The 14,694-nt window shown below is 41.9% G+C and overlaps 1 protein-coding gene and 2 long non-coding RNA genes across 18 annotated transcripts in view; 1 reads left to right on the forward strand and 2 right to left on the reverse strand.

Annotated features, from left to right (window-relative positions):
* Positions 1 to 6,611: 6,611 nt before the first annotated feature.
* AMPdeam (AMP deaminase) overlaps positions 6,612 to 14,694 on the reverse strand; it is a 52,149-nt gene continuing 44,066 nt past the window's right edge. For 12 of the 16 annotated variants that reach the window (XM_034318746.2, XM_034318743.2, XM_034318744.2 and 9 more), the window contains 9 exons: positions 14,135 to 14,321; positions 10,269 to 10,618; positions 9,635 to 9,832; positions 9,263 to 9,558; positions 9,048 to 9,174; positions 8,691 to 8,854; positions 7,816 to 8,110; positions 7,626 to 7,736; positions 6,613 to 6,948 (listed from right to left, as the gene is read on the reverse strand). In XM_034318746.2, the coding sequence (XP_034174637.1) occupies positions 6,778 to 6,948; positions 7,626 to 7,736; positions 7,816 to 8,110; positions 8,691 to 8,854; positions 9,048 to 9,174; positions 9,263 to 9,558; positions 9,635 to 9,832; positions 10,269 to 10,618; positions 14,135 to 14,321 (1,899 nt within the window). In that variant the 3' untranslated portion in view covers positions 6,613 to 6,777. Of the gene's footprint in view, positions 6,949 to 7,625; positions 7,737 to 7,815; positions 8,111 to 8,690; positions 8,855 to 9,047; positions 9,175 to 9,262; positions 9,559 to 9,634; positions 9,833 to 10,268; positions 10,619 to 14,134; positions 14,322 to 14,694 lie in introns of all 16 variants that reach the window. The other 4 variants (XM_076688713.1, XM_034318752.2, XM_076688712.1 and 1 more) reach the window with 2 other exon arrangements.
* On the reverse strand, positions 12,653 to 12,933 carry LOC117601690 (uncharacterized). Its single transcript, XR_004580778.2, has 2 exons — positions 12,815 to 12,933; positions 12,653 to 12,726 (listed from the first exon to the last, which is right to left on the reverse strand). It is a non-coding gene; the product is annotated as an uncharacterized LOC117601690 (long non-coding RNA).
* On the forward strand, positions 12,910 to 13,196 carry LOC117601687 (uncharacterized). The gene is made up of 2 exons (XR_004580776.2): positions 12,910 to 13,048; positions 13,137 to 13,196. It is a non-coding gene; the product is annotated as an uncharacterized LOC117601687 (long non-coding RNA).

Consider the following 14,694-nt stretch of genomic DNA (forward strand, 5'->3'; position numbering starts at 1 on the left):
GACACGGCTGGTTCGGGGACGAGGTCGGCTCCGTGGCCGTGATTGGCACCGCGTTTTCCCCGCCCCCAACACTAATGGAACGGGGGCGGGGCTACGTAGCGGTGCAGTGGGGAGAAATAGCGGTGGTGGGCATGTATTGTCCGCCCAGCCTATCCCTCGCGTCATTCGAAGAGTGCCTAGGCCGGGTGGGAGATGTGATCTCCCGTTGCTACCCCCGGCCGGCACTCGTTCTCAGGGATTTTAACTCCCACGCACAATCGTGGGGGTCCCCGAGGACAGACGCGAGGGGTGAGGCGGTGCTCGACTGGGCGGCGCAAAACGAGCTCCGGTTGCTGAACCAGGGCTCTGTTAGCACCTGCGTACGTGCACAGGGGGAGTCGATAGTCGATCTCTCTTTCGCGACTCCCTCGGCTGTGCGTATGGTGCAGAGTTGGAGGGTGGTGGAGGAGGCGGAGTCGCTCAGCGACCACAGATACATCCGCCTCGAATTTCACTCCACCACCAACCGCCGCCCGGCGAGTGGCCCGCCACCGCTGAGATGGGCGCTGAAGAGGCTCGATAGGGACGCGCTGATGGCCGCAGCCCTCGCTGTGACCTGGCCGGAACAATCGGCCGGGCCGGTCGCGAATATCGGGGAGGAAGTGGAGTGGTTCCGGGGCACGATGAAAGCAATATGCGATGTTGCTATGCCCCGGGCCAAATGCCTCCCCAGACGGGCCGCCTATTGGTGGTCGGGCGAAATCGCCGACATCTGGCGTAACTGTAACGTCGCCCGACGCCAGTGGCAAAGAGCCCGTCGGAGAAGGAACCGCGACCCAGCGAGGGAGGAAACGCTGTACGGGTGCTACAGGGTGCTAGTGGTAACCCTGCAGCAGGCCATCAGAGAGGCCAAATCCCGGGCGTGGCAAGAGCTCCTCGGCTCTCTGGAGAAGGATCCGTGGGGGCGCCCTTACAGATGGGCCATGAGTAAACTAAGGCCCAGGGCGCCGCCCGTGACGGAGAGCCTCGATCCCCAGTTCCTGGGGCAGGTGGTGGACACGTTATTCCCTCGTGATGAGGGCGACCACCCCTGCCCCCCGCCGGTCCAAGTCGAATGGACCGACGAAATGGGGGTCACGGAGGAGGAGCTGGCCAGGGCAATCAAACATATGGCGGCCCGGAACACCGCTCCGGGCCCGGACGGCATCCCCGGCCGAGCCTGGGTATTGGCCCTGCGCGTCCTTGGACCGCGATTGAGGCGCCTCTTCAGCGCCTGTCTGAAGGAGGGTATTTTCCCTGAGCAATGGAAGGTGGGACGACTGGTCCAGCTTAGAAAGGAAGGACGGCCCGCGGAGAGTCCCCCCGCGTACCGGCCCATAGTTTTGCTCGACGAGGTCGGGAAGCTTTTAGAAAGTGTGATTTCTGACCGCCTCGCCGGGCACCTATCCCGGGTAGGCCCTGATCTGGCCGAGTCGCAGTACGGCTTTAGTATCCTGCCCCACGGGGATACTGGGGGCGCTGGAAGATCACGAAGTGCCCCCAGGACCGAGACGGATGATCGGAGCTTACCTACGGGATAGGTCCATCATGTATGTGGGCCGGCCGGACGAATCTATCGGAGGGATGTCGATGAGGGTGTACCCCAGGGGTCCCGCTTGGGGCCCCCATTATGGAACGTGGGGTACAACCCAGTTTTGCGGGTCATGGTCCCGGACGGTGTCAGCATCACGTGCTTTGCGGACGACACGTACGTGTTTGCCACCGACCGGGACTGGAGCAGGACCAGTCGTCTTGTGGAGATTGGTGTGGCTACCGTCGCAGCTGCGGTCCGGAAACTGGGGCTGCAGATAGCGCCCCACAAGACCGAGGCGATGTGGTTTTACTCGCCTCGGCGTGGGGTTGCACCACCGCCCCAATCTTGGATCCGGGTAGGTGACACCAGGGTCCAGGTGGGTAAAGGGTTCAAGTATCTCGGCCTCCACCTGGACGGCCACTGGCACTTCGAAAGACATTTCGACCGTCTTGCCCCCCGATTAGACGGGGTAGCAAACGCCCTTGGGCGGGTGCTGCCCAATATCGGGGGGCCGAGCGAGAAGGTTCACCGCCTTTATACGGGGATCGTGCGGAGCGTGGCCCTGTATGGGTCGCCCATATGGGCCGAGGCCCTGATGGCGTCTCGCCGCAGCCAAGCTGTGCTGCGGCGAGTGGAAAGCAGGATGGCCATCAGGGTCGTGAGGGGATACCGCACGGTCTCCCACGCGGCGGCGATGACTCTGGCGGGTCTCGTACCTTTCAAGTACGAAGCGGAGGCCTGCGCCACGATTTTCTGGCGCCCGCGCGGCCTCCGCCAGGCTGGAGAAGACCCGCCAGAGCAGGAGGTCGAACGGGAATTGAGGTGCCAGGCCCGACAGGATGCCCTGGACCGGTGGCGTCGCAAGATAATTGCGAGTGGCACCGCCGGCCAGCGAGCGGCCGGGTTCGTAGCGAGGCGACGGCTATAAGCCACCACTGCGGGGCGGGACTCCGCGCAATACACACTGGAGCACTGTCCAGTGTTTGCGCGGGCCCGTCACGCCCTGCGGTGCGAGTTGGGGGTGGATCTCTCGCCGGCGAGGATCAGTGGAGGGCGATGACCTCCTTCGGCACAGTAAGCTGAGGAGGACGGGGCGGTGGGCCTTGATAATCCTGTCCACCGCCCCTAACAAGATAAGGGGGGGGAGCTTCGCCCTCCCCCCCAAAGTAGATGTAGTGGGGGAAGGCTCCGGCCTCCCCCAGGGGAATAGGAGGGGGGAGGGGGTGCACCTCTCGCGGCTTCTTGCGGTGTCGCTGGGCCGCAGGTGGTCGGAGCTGGGGCCCCGTCACCATTGCACGCGGCCCGAGGAGTAGCCGGCGCCGGGTGTGGCCCCCGTCGTCGGCGGAGTTGGCACTAAGGGGGGGGGGGGGGGGGGGAGGGTCAAAGGTTAGACCCTCCCCCGTGATGGGGCGCTATGCGGCAAGGGTGGTTGGATCCCGGTGTTGTTCGTTAGAGGTCCCGGGGCCCTTCCTTACGCCCAGTGCGGGTCACCGTGGGGGTTTTAGCCGGTAAAGATCCGGCACTACCCTCGGCCCCTCCCCAGAGGGGCTGGGGGCGTGTTTGGAAGATTTTCCCCACGAAAAAGAAAGAAAAAAAGTTAAGGTGTCTTTTTCGAAGATTTCTCCTCGTTAAATAAGAAAAAAAAAAGTTAATGAATTTATGTTTTGGAGCATTTTAGTTTTTGACCTCGAGCGGGTCAAGGTCTCATATTTAAGACTTCCCACCCACACTGTTGGGTTCCTCTCGTTAAGGGCTTTCCAATGATATATGACACATCCGGATTTGCGTCCCACCTTTTGGTAAAGGTCAATCCTCCCACTCCGATTTTCATGATTTTTAAATATGTTGTAAAATTCGATATTTTAAGCAACTTTTTTCCTCTATGCTATATGTCGGACTCGATTAGTTTGCGAGATATTCGCAAAAAACTGTGACTGTTTCTGTCAACAGCACCACATGGCCCGGCTACCATTCATCAGATCATGGCCCGACTGCATTATTACCTCACTGAAACGATTCTCTCGCTACTTTCCTCAAAGGAAATGTCACCATAATAGACCCAAGCCCTTTTCTGTCATCGATATCTCAACGGGGGTACATACTGCAGCCGTGTGCGTGAAAATGTGTGTTAAGCCTCGTACTGACTGGAGCATTTTGCCCGAACGAATGCTCTCGGCGAACGAACGTTCGATCGGGTGAGATTTCTTCGTTCTCTCGAGCATCGCATTCGTGCGTACAAAGTCGTACTCCGGCTATTCGCGCAAACCTTTCTACCTGGGGTACCGTAAACCTTTCTATCTGGGTTCTATGTAGAAAGGTTCTTTCTACCATAAACCAGTCGAAATCAGAATGTCGACAGGAACAGATGTCACGATTGCCAGGGCAGCGTATATTGTTATGAACACAATAATTAAAAGAAAAAGAAGATTAAAAAATCAAGATAAACGATGGTGGATTAGTCAGATATATAAAAATAGAGCAACCTCTAGTGGTGAAAAACTAGACTGAGATTTACAGATAAAAGCTACTGGACATTTAAAAAATTTTGTGCGGATGTCATCGGAAGATTTTGAATGTTTAATAAACGCTATCGGCCCCAAAATTCAAAAAACGACACCAGATTCAGAAAAGCTGTGACGGTGAAATAACGCTTAGCTATAACGCTACGTTTTTTAGCAACGGGAGACTCATATACGAGTCTTCAGTTTCTGTTTAAAGTATCTAATCAATTAATATCAAAAATTGTTCCGGATTTCGAAAATCAGTTTATGACGATTCATCAGGCCATATCATAAACTGAGTTTTTCCGAAGGGTAAATTCGACAACGGTCAGAAATGGGATGTCGACTTCTACATTCTATTGTGGCGGCACTTCCTTTGGGTAGCGTAGCGAGAGGATCACCCTGTATGTTGTTTTTACGCTCCAAGCGGTCTCCGAATCTTCCCTTTGAACGGCAAGAAACCAACAATTTTCGGATCGGCTCGTTGCTTACCTCCGTATCACAGACCAACAGGCTAACTTTCGATACTCAGCAACGGAAAAATCTCTGGAAAATTAACATTGTCCTTTTTTAATAATCACAGAGGTGATTATTAACATTGCTCGTTTATCTACAGCGTAGCACCGAAGATAATTGATATGTTTAAATATATTTTGACGATAAAATTTGTCTAAATTAAATCAGATTAAATTTCATCGATTTTGAAATGAGTCCAATAATACCGCAAGATTTAGAATAAATTGAAATGTTAATTTATGGTACTTGAAACCCAAGTGACGGCACGAAACACTATGTCAAGTGCAAACGCATGAACCTTTCCTTCGATGCAACGGCAAAGAACCGACAAATTTTTCGGATCCGTTGCTTCCGTAACAAAGGAACAGCACGCAGCAAACCGAAACTCCTCGCTTGTAGTGGCCCAGTCCTATTGCCGAACTGTTTCTTTCAAGAAACGAAGAAATATTGACCGAGCCGTAGCACGCTGTAACATGCAACGATGCAGCGCCTGCCTCTTCAAGTGGATACGCAACGTTTGATATGTACTGTTCGTTACTGGTAAGTTGCGATCCAATCAAATTCGTTGATCTGCCTCCAGTCACACGTATTATGTTTATTGGCCGAGGCCCTTACATCATAAATCTACGCGTGACGAACGTCGCTAAGGACAGACATTGAAACAGAATGATATGAAGCGATAGCGAGCGATGACTCGGACGCATTGACGTAGACGTAGATTCGGGATTTACATTATTAAGAAAACAGGAGAGTTTTTACACTTTCCATAATGTAATTACCATAAATTTTGCGTAATAACAACTGTTGTCAAGAACAAGTATTGTAAAAAATCCATTAATATCCCGAAAAAATCGCATGTTTATACAGGGTGATCCTCTCGCTAGGGGACACAAAGGAACTGCCGACAATGAATTCCTTGACCGCATCATGAAGACACACAGAGTCGTCTCGGCCCGGGTAGGTCCCCGATAGTACGTGACAATACGGACCTCTTTATGGTGCGGTCAAGGGGTCCATTGTCGCCAATGTTCCTTTGTGTCCCCTAGCGAGAGGATCACCCTGTATAGTTAAATGTATCTTCCGCAAATATGGAAATTTTACGCCTATGCAATGTGACCGCTGACTTCTCAAGTTACGGGTTCCTGGAGGGGATTAGGTGGAGCGAACGCACAGTCCCCTTGCCCGTCTGTCGGTTCAATTTGTTGATGCTCGGCAACTTACCAGCAATGAACAGTACATACATACAAGTGGATACCCGGCTTTATATCATCAACAGATTTCTGCCGTACCAACCCTGTTGGTACTGCCCTATCCCCTATTCCCTCCTAGTTACTTACCTAGTCTGAACGGTCCATTACTCTATCGCATTCTGGCGTGTGTTTATCCATATTATTCGCACTATTCGCATCTCCAACGCCTCCTCATCAGTTACAGAAAGCTTCTGCCTAACATAGAAACCACTTAACGAGCGTATTTATGTCCATGCCTGTATCACATGCACACCCAATATCCCTAATATCGTTTATATTTCAAGAACGAAATCCTATATAAACGGTATAATCTAAAGGATTTTTAGATTTCTTTTGCTATTAAGAACTTGCAGTTTTTATAATATACTTACATACATATTTTTTCGAACACACTGTATAAATGTAAAAAACTTAATAAAATGAAAGTTAAAAAAAATAAAAGTAACACCCTTACAATAAAATATTAGCTTGCAATACTTTACATTTTATTATATAAAATAATACTTAACCTCATACAAATACTAAAAATAGTAATGCTTAAAATTACAATCTTATCTGGTATCTATTTACCTAATTAACTTTTCTTCAAAACGTCAAAATTAAATTTTAAACAAATTTCAATTATAACTTGTAATAATTTACATTAATACATAATACCTAATTTTTCACTTGAAAGGCATGTGAATTTTAAAGTATTATGTATATATATATGCAAAACTAATATTAAAAAAACAATTATAATAACATAAATTTAGCTAAAAATGAAAGAATAATCTTTCTTAGAAAAGTCATTGGAAGTTGACAGTGATTTCTAACATAATAAATTTTTTAATTATTTAGGTTATAGAATTTGAATGACAAATAGTTTTCGTCGAAATTTCATAAAATGTTATGAATATTATTAGCAATAATAGAATGATTATTATATTTTAAGAGTTTTTTGTACTATCACTAACAATTAAAATGGAACAGCTTCGGGTTTTTCAACAACTTTAAAAATATTTGATAATTCGTCAACTAGGGTTTCATATCTATAAGCTACTCGAATATCTGGTACATTTGTTCGAGTAATATCATTACCAGCTACCCCTTCCTTAGTATAATTTGGCCCTAGCCAGTACTGCTTACTCTGTAAAATAAAAGAAAGATATTTACATGACGTTACTTTATTAATTGAACAGGCATGAAAATATGTAGGTAAATACATATTTAATATTAATAAAGTATAGATAGATTTTACTAGGAAAAATGGTGATATAAGGGAAGGAGATCCCATGTCTCTCTACAATAGAATAAAAAATGTAAGTTTGTAGCAAGCACAAAGAAAAGAGAAAGAGAATGAATCTACATACATATGAGCGTCTTGAAAATACGCAAAAACGATTGTAGGATGGCTAACAGGCAGAGTCGCGAAGCGCGGACGCCACAACCGGTAAATTCATACTTGACAACGCGGTCGCTGATCACGGCAGCTTCGAATAGCAACGAACGTATATAAATTAAAGGGTCGCGAAAGACGAAATCGAAATCACTTCCGTTGCTGCCCAGCTCTTCTGAGAGAGGATGAGATAGAACTATCAGCTGCTCTTAGTCAGCAAAATAAGGACCTAGCAGAAGTGTACGGTGATAAATTGCAGAATATTATGTAAAGTTTCAACAAGTGTTAAGACTAAAATAAGTATAAGGTGAAATAAAATAAAATAAAATAAAATGAAATAAAATGAAATTTTTCTTCCTTCTCTGGAACACCATTTTCCTTAGAAAAACCTATTAGGCTCGATACCATATGTACTATACAATTCATACCTTATGTGGAAAACCGCTCATCAGTACTGAATTACGTGCTAATTCACACATATCGCATGAACTGAGTTTCCACACCTGTGCAGCAATGCTATATTCTTCCATTAAAGGTTCCTATATAAAATTTTAGTACGGATGAGCATACAATAAATATATTTATAAATATAAAATAGAATAATTATGTGAGACTAACTTTAGTAAAGTGAAATTGAAGAGGGTCATCTGTAGAGAGACTTATACACAATCCTCTTGCTAAATATTCTGGAAGTGGATTACGATGATAATTTAAAAATAGAGAATTATTACTGAGGGGTGACATTGCAATCCCAATTTGTGCTAAATAATATAAATATTGTAGTACTGGAACTTTTCGAAGTAAAAGACCATGAGAAATGTTTTCTGCCATCATATAACCACACACAAGGTGCTGAATGGGACCAGCTTCACCACAATGAGGTCTAAGAACAAACGTGTTTAAACCTTGTTCTCTGTACAAAAAAACATATTTAATATTAGAATTTTTATAGCTGGATAGTCGTATTTAATATTAAAAATGAGGCTTTCGGTTATAAGCTGTTTTTGAAAGGAAAAGATTTCACGAGTATTACATTAGGTGCTACTAAAAATTTGAATTTTGAAAATTGACAATTCTGAAAACTTTAAAATTTAATTCATATATTAACTTTTATGATACTTTATTATTAAAAATTATATTAGCTTTGTTTATGAGTATAATAGAAAGTGGTGGAATCTTTTTTCCTTGTATCGTCATTTTCCCTAGCCAAATTTAGCGTGTTTATTAATGTATGTAAGTACATAATATGTACATACATCAGTATCAATACATCTTTAGATCCTTGATGAAATTAACTACAATACTGACGAAGCATTTAAAAAATCTCTTTTTTTTGGACACAGTTTACACCCAAAAATCAAAAGCCAAAAGCCTACAAACAATATTAAAGCAATACCAGTGCTTAAAGTGTAGCAATATGGTATTTCAGATTAATTTAAAGCATTTTTTACAAATACATGCAGAAAATATATAACTTTGGAAAACAAACTTACGCTCTGAAATGGTTCAAAACAGTCATATTAGCATAAGTATAGTATTGATAATATCCGTATGGAGGATTTTCAATATCGAACCATTCTGCAGGGGGACAAACATCTTTGTCAAATAAGGGATTTTCAGGTTTACTTTCATCGTCAACCGAATCAAATCCTATTACCTGTATTGATCAATAAATTAATTACATTACCTTCTGAAATTATGCAGTAGAAGGAATATAAAATGTAGTTAGATTTAACATATAAAATATTATTTACAGTGCAATATTCAACAATACTTTTAATCGCATAATAAATTTCTGTCCAATTAATTGTAAGTATAAAATTGTTAAGTTACTTATCAAAATTACTTACATATTGAAGAAATTTATGTAATTCTGGATGAGAATTGGGGTCATTTGTCACTTCAAACAGAGGTAAAAAGATATTATTCAATATTTCTTGGAAGTTTGTCATCAGCTTGTTCAATTTGAAAATATCACTATAATTAAAGGATGATTAGTTAATAAATGGTAATTATATTATAGATGTTTATATGTATACATATAAAGTCTAATGAAAATACTTACTAAAGTCGAGGTATCTGAATGAGCCAACGCACGTTGTCTGAATAAACATTACTTTCAATAGCCCATTTTGCTAATTTATCCCATTCTTCTGGATTTTTACCGTAAATTGAGAGACGTAGTTCCGCATTTTGGTACTTTGATTCCTCCAGGTCACTGGCAACTTCTTTAATTATTCTTGCAAAAAATTTACCATTCAAATAATTGTCAGTTTTCAAAAATACTTCACGAAGTCTGCTCTCACCAATTGGATTGTACTTGGCATTAAATTTATCAAATCTATGGAACGTATTTCTATCCTAAAATAAAAATTATATGTAAACTATACAATATTTATCATAGATTTGCTTCTTTAAAAATTTAATTCGCACTTACTGCGTGTACATCTAACATATCCACACTGAGATCGTAAGTCGTTAAATTCATAGACTGAAACACTTCTTGAAGAGTCATCGTTTCTCCACTTTTTGAGCACGTAACAACTTCGTCTGCATGATTTTTTAAAGTTTTCTTGATAAACCTTAGTAAATGTTTTTGATTCATACAAGATGCTGCATGAATGTGAGTATCAACCTGAAATGAATAAAAGTTACGTTTCGTCGAACTTTATATAAGGACCTGTATATCTAAATGTTTAAGAGGGTTGAACTTCGCAGCAGGAAAAACATGTATATTATGTTTTCTTAACTGCTTAAATATGACAATTTTTAATTTCTGTATAATACCGAGTACGGTAGGTAAACTTCTGCACGAGAAATGGTGATGTAGGAAAAGGTTTCCACTATTCGCTATAACGTATCAAAATTCAAAATCTCAAATTTTCAAAATGACAAAAATTGGATTTAAAAGTTTGGAAATCCAAATTTTCAATATCTCAAAATTTTAGAACTTTAAACTTTAAAAATAAAAGTTTTCAAAATATAGGAATTTTAAAAATAAAAAATTCGTCAATCTCCTTAAACTATTCAAGAAATATTGTTCTTTAATAAAACTGTTTTTCTATACTAACCTTTCTGATATTATAGAAGTCTCTGTGGGGAACTGCTTTTTGACTGGCAAGTTCTCTAAGTTCGTTTAACAGTACGTGTAATTGAAATTTAGATGAGAGATAACTCAACCTTCTGTAGCAAAACGATTTTAACGGGCCGTCAGCGATCATTGTACAGAGAATATTCATATCTCTAACAAAAGTTGCTAAATCAGGATACGAGTAAGGAATAGGCTTTCCATTAGCTAAGTCTTCTTCGTTAGCGTATACATTAAAAACACCATTAACGGGTGAAATTTTGTAATTTTTTGTCACAGGAAATACGCATTCCCAGGGATCTCCTCGTGATGCTGGCGCGTGCACAGGATGATCTAATAATAACATTATTTATACGGAACAAACATTATCGTTATGTTTACAAAATTACATATTATTAATAACATCGTATATTTTATATCTATTTCTTCAATAGGAGCTTTTCAGAGTCCATAACTGCGAAAAGACCAGTTTTCGTTCTTCGCGCTTCCCCAGTGCGCATCTTCGCCCTGATTGGCGATATTCCCAAACGAAGTGGAAAGCGATTAGCAGAGAGCTCGCTGCGTTCCCCCACCATCTTCCAACCTGCGCGTCGCAGTTATGGACTCTGGTGAACTGCGGTATACATACAGAGTGGGCCAAAAGTCATTACGCACTGACTGATGCACAAATACAGGGTGTTTCACAACTCCCGTAACAGCCGGAGATGGGGGGTTGCTGGAGTGATACTGAACAACTTTTTCCTTTACCAAAATGTTGGTTGAAGCTTCGTTTTTAAATTATTAACGAAAAACACTGGCCAATGAGAGCGCGTGTAGAGCGCGCGCTCAACCACGCTCGGTCGTGGTCGCGGACAAACGTATTAGTAGAGTGTGGGTATCGAGAGAAGTGTGCGACAAATGTTACATCGTCTTAAATAGCCGCACGTTTCCCTAGATACCTGAGTTCCATCGAAGTTGTCGCAGTGAAGTTGGCGCACTAACACATTCACGCCACGTCGGTGAGCCGATGGGCGAGGTGCCGACGACGCGGTGTGAATGTGTTAGTGAATGTGTAGCCAACTTCACTGCGACAACTTCGATGGGACTCATATCAATGCGTTTGTTCACGACCACGACCAAGCGCGGTTGAGAGGCAATGCTCCCAAGGTTGAGCGTGCGCTCTCATTGGCCAGTGTTTTTCGTCAATAATTCAAAAACAAAGCTTCAACCAACATTTTGGTAAAGGAAAAAATTGTTCAGAATCACCTTAGCAACCCCCCATTTCCAGCTGTTACGGGAGTTATGAGACACCCTGTATATTACTGACATTATTAAGTAACTTCTACAATTATTGAATATTTCAAAGAATTAAAGTATTAAAAAAAAAAGTCTTCACTCTACGTTCAACTTCCTCATTAAAATACATATGTATGTATAATAACTTCCTTTAGAAACGTTCGTGTTTGTATTTTCGCAAGTACTGTATAATAATCAAGCACGTGGAAACGAAGTTGATACATGGTACACCCCTTTTTTAACAACATAATGTGACATTAAATGCCTTCTTCACGATAAAACTTATATTTGTACCTTGAGGTATGTCTTGATATACAAGGTGTTCGACAACAGGTGAGAGATTTTTTAAGGGTTGATTCCAGGGATAAAAATAAGACGAAAATCAAGAATGACGAAATAGCGTTTATGGCTTTGTTTTCCAGTAATTAACGTTTAAAAATTCGAGTAAAAAGCGCCTAAAACTTGCAATCTGCCCAGCAACGACGACTGAACGTCAGGTCAGCAGGGGTGGGTACAGTCATAACCAAGAAGAGAAAGCCGAATACAAGAAACAGAATAGCACGAGGTATTCAATGATTCTTGGTTATGACTGTACCCACCCCTGCTGACCTGACGTTCAGTCGTCGGTGCTGGGCAGATCGCAGGTTTTAGGCGCTTTTTACTCGAATTTTTAAACGTTAATTACTGGAAAACAAAGCCATAAACGCTATTTCGTCATTCTTGATTTTCATCTTATTTTGATCCCTAGAATCACCCCTTAAAAGATCTCCCACCTGTTGTCGAACACCCTGTATAGGTCTGTATATGTAAGATTAAATCTCATTGTTGTATTTGCAGGTTATGTAGGTCTGTCTTCAATAGGGCTATAGGTTTGTACCGAGTATATAAAATAGCCAGGTATCTGGATATCCGTGAGATATAAAAGTAATCAAAATCATTTGGCTAGCCGGTTGCCAGCGAAATAATCGAACACAGGAGAATCGTCTTTTCTTTTATTTTATTTTCGTCTCTTGGGTAGCCGAGTAATTTTATATCTAATAAACTGATACTTGAAATTTGTTCTCCAAGTATGTCGTGAGGCAAGTCTCATCGTTTGTAGGGCTGAACTTCGTCTTGGGGGACCAAAAATTTCTGGATGAAAAGTATCAAATCTTATAGTTTTTGACCTGAAACATTCGAAAATGCAAGTTAAAAGTCCAGGAAACCAATAGTTTAAAAGATACGAGTACATGAAAATGTGTGTACTTGGCGTACTTTGACAGGTCAGTACGACGCCATTTTGTCCAATGAGTGGAGTCGCCGTCGGTAAAACAGAATTATATAAGTGGTGGCCTAAACCCGGTATACCTAAGGTTAAGTTTTTTTTTTTATAAACAATATCCCCTCGGGTTTGATAGGAATTGAAGGTACTCACACCCAACAAATAGAGTCCAAACAAAGGATTGGATGCGGGGAAGAGTCAATATGACATCGTACTGTCCTGTCAAAGTACGCCAAGTACACACATTTTTATATACTCGTATCTTTTAAACTATTGGTTTCCTGGAATTTTAACTTGCATTTTCGGACTTTTCAGGTCAAAAACTACAAGAACACATATTTTGGACCCGTTAATTTTTGGTCCCCTAAGACGAAGTTTAACCGTTTTTAAAACTAATTTTCTTGAAAAGGAAAGTTTCACGTGAAAAAATGTTATTCCATATCCATTACGTATTTTCTCATCTATATTTACCATTTATCCGCTTCTACACAGCCGACTCTAGTACTAGCCGTGCTGAAGTAAAAATGGCAACACCGCGGGAGTCCGGTCTGAATATATCAACATCTACCCTACTCTATCTGCCTCCCGGACTCCCAGACTCTCAGCCAATCAACGTCGTCAGACTCCCGACTACTCTCTGGACTTCACATAACCTCTTTGGTTTCGTTCCAATAATTTCGCTTGTTTCAAGGTTTTTATTAACTTATATACACGTTTATCAATTCTTAAATGTTTCAATTTGATCCAAAGATGGTTTCATTTTGCTTCATACCTAAATTTTCTTGAAACCACTGTAAATATTTTAAATATCATGCTTCACAACACCAAACTACTTCGAGAGTACACAAAATATATATCACATTTATAACAATTTTATACTACCACATCACTTCTACTTGCCATAGTTGCAACGTTTATGTATTGTTTATACATAATTAACACAAAATAGTGTATATTACTACAGCTTTTAATTAAAAGAGACGTTAATTACAATTCCGAGCACAGGACTCTGTTTTTGAAAATAGGACTCCCGATTGTCACGGGGGCGGTGTTGCCACGTTGTTCAGCATGGCTAGTACTAGAGTCGGCTGTGGCTTCTACCATCAGTTAAAAAACACTCTATATGTATGTATGTAGAGTTGCATTGAACTTGTCGCAGTGAAGTTGGCCACGCATTCACTCACCGACGCGGCGTGAATGCGTAGTGAATTTGTAGCCAACTTCACTGCGACAAGTTCAATGCAACTCAGTGTACGTATAAGAAAGATTAATACGATGAAATCAATATAAATTTATGAATTTTAAATCAATACCTGCAATAGCTTTACGATCGTCATGTTGAACTTCATCATCGCTATTCACTGGCCTTTTGTCAACACTACGTAGGAATCGTGATGTTATAGAAGGAAAAATTTGCTTAGAATTGTTCATGTATTTTTCCCGTATTGCCAATGCTTGAACCAACATCCGAGATGCTCGCTGGAGGTCCTCCAAGGGAACCTAAGAACATGTAGTATTATGAATTTTATAATACATTTTATGAAGGATATCAATTTTATTATAACACGAACTGTAGCAGTGATGGGCAGATAAAGTGCCCCTTAATAGCTCACCAGGCACCGGTATACAGATGCGTGTAGCGATCAGATGTGAGCGATATCAAATTTTTATATTTTCAAATTTACAGGTTTACAAATTTAGAAACTTAAAAATTTAGGAATTTAGAAATTCAGAAGTTATAAGCATACAATTTTCAATTTTTGTTCCGAGCCATCTCCCAAATTTAATGATTTTTACTTCATTTATAGTATTTGATATGAAACCCTTATATGTCATTGCTTAAGCCTCTATATGTATTGTAGAGTCTACGAGA

Source organism: Osmia lignaria, chromosome 6 (assembly GCF_051020975.1).
Source record: "Osmia lignaria lignaria isolate PbOS001 chromosome 6, iyOsmLign1, whole genome shotgun sequence".
NCBI lineage: Eukaryota > Metazoa > Arthropoda > Insecta > Hymenoptera > Megachilidae > Osmia > Osmia lignaria.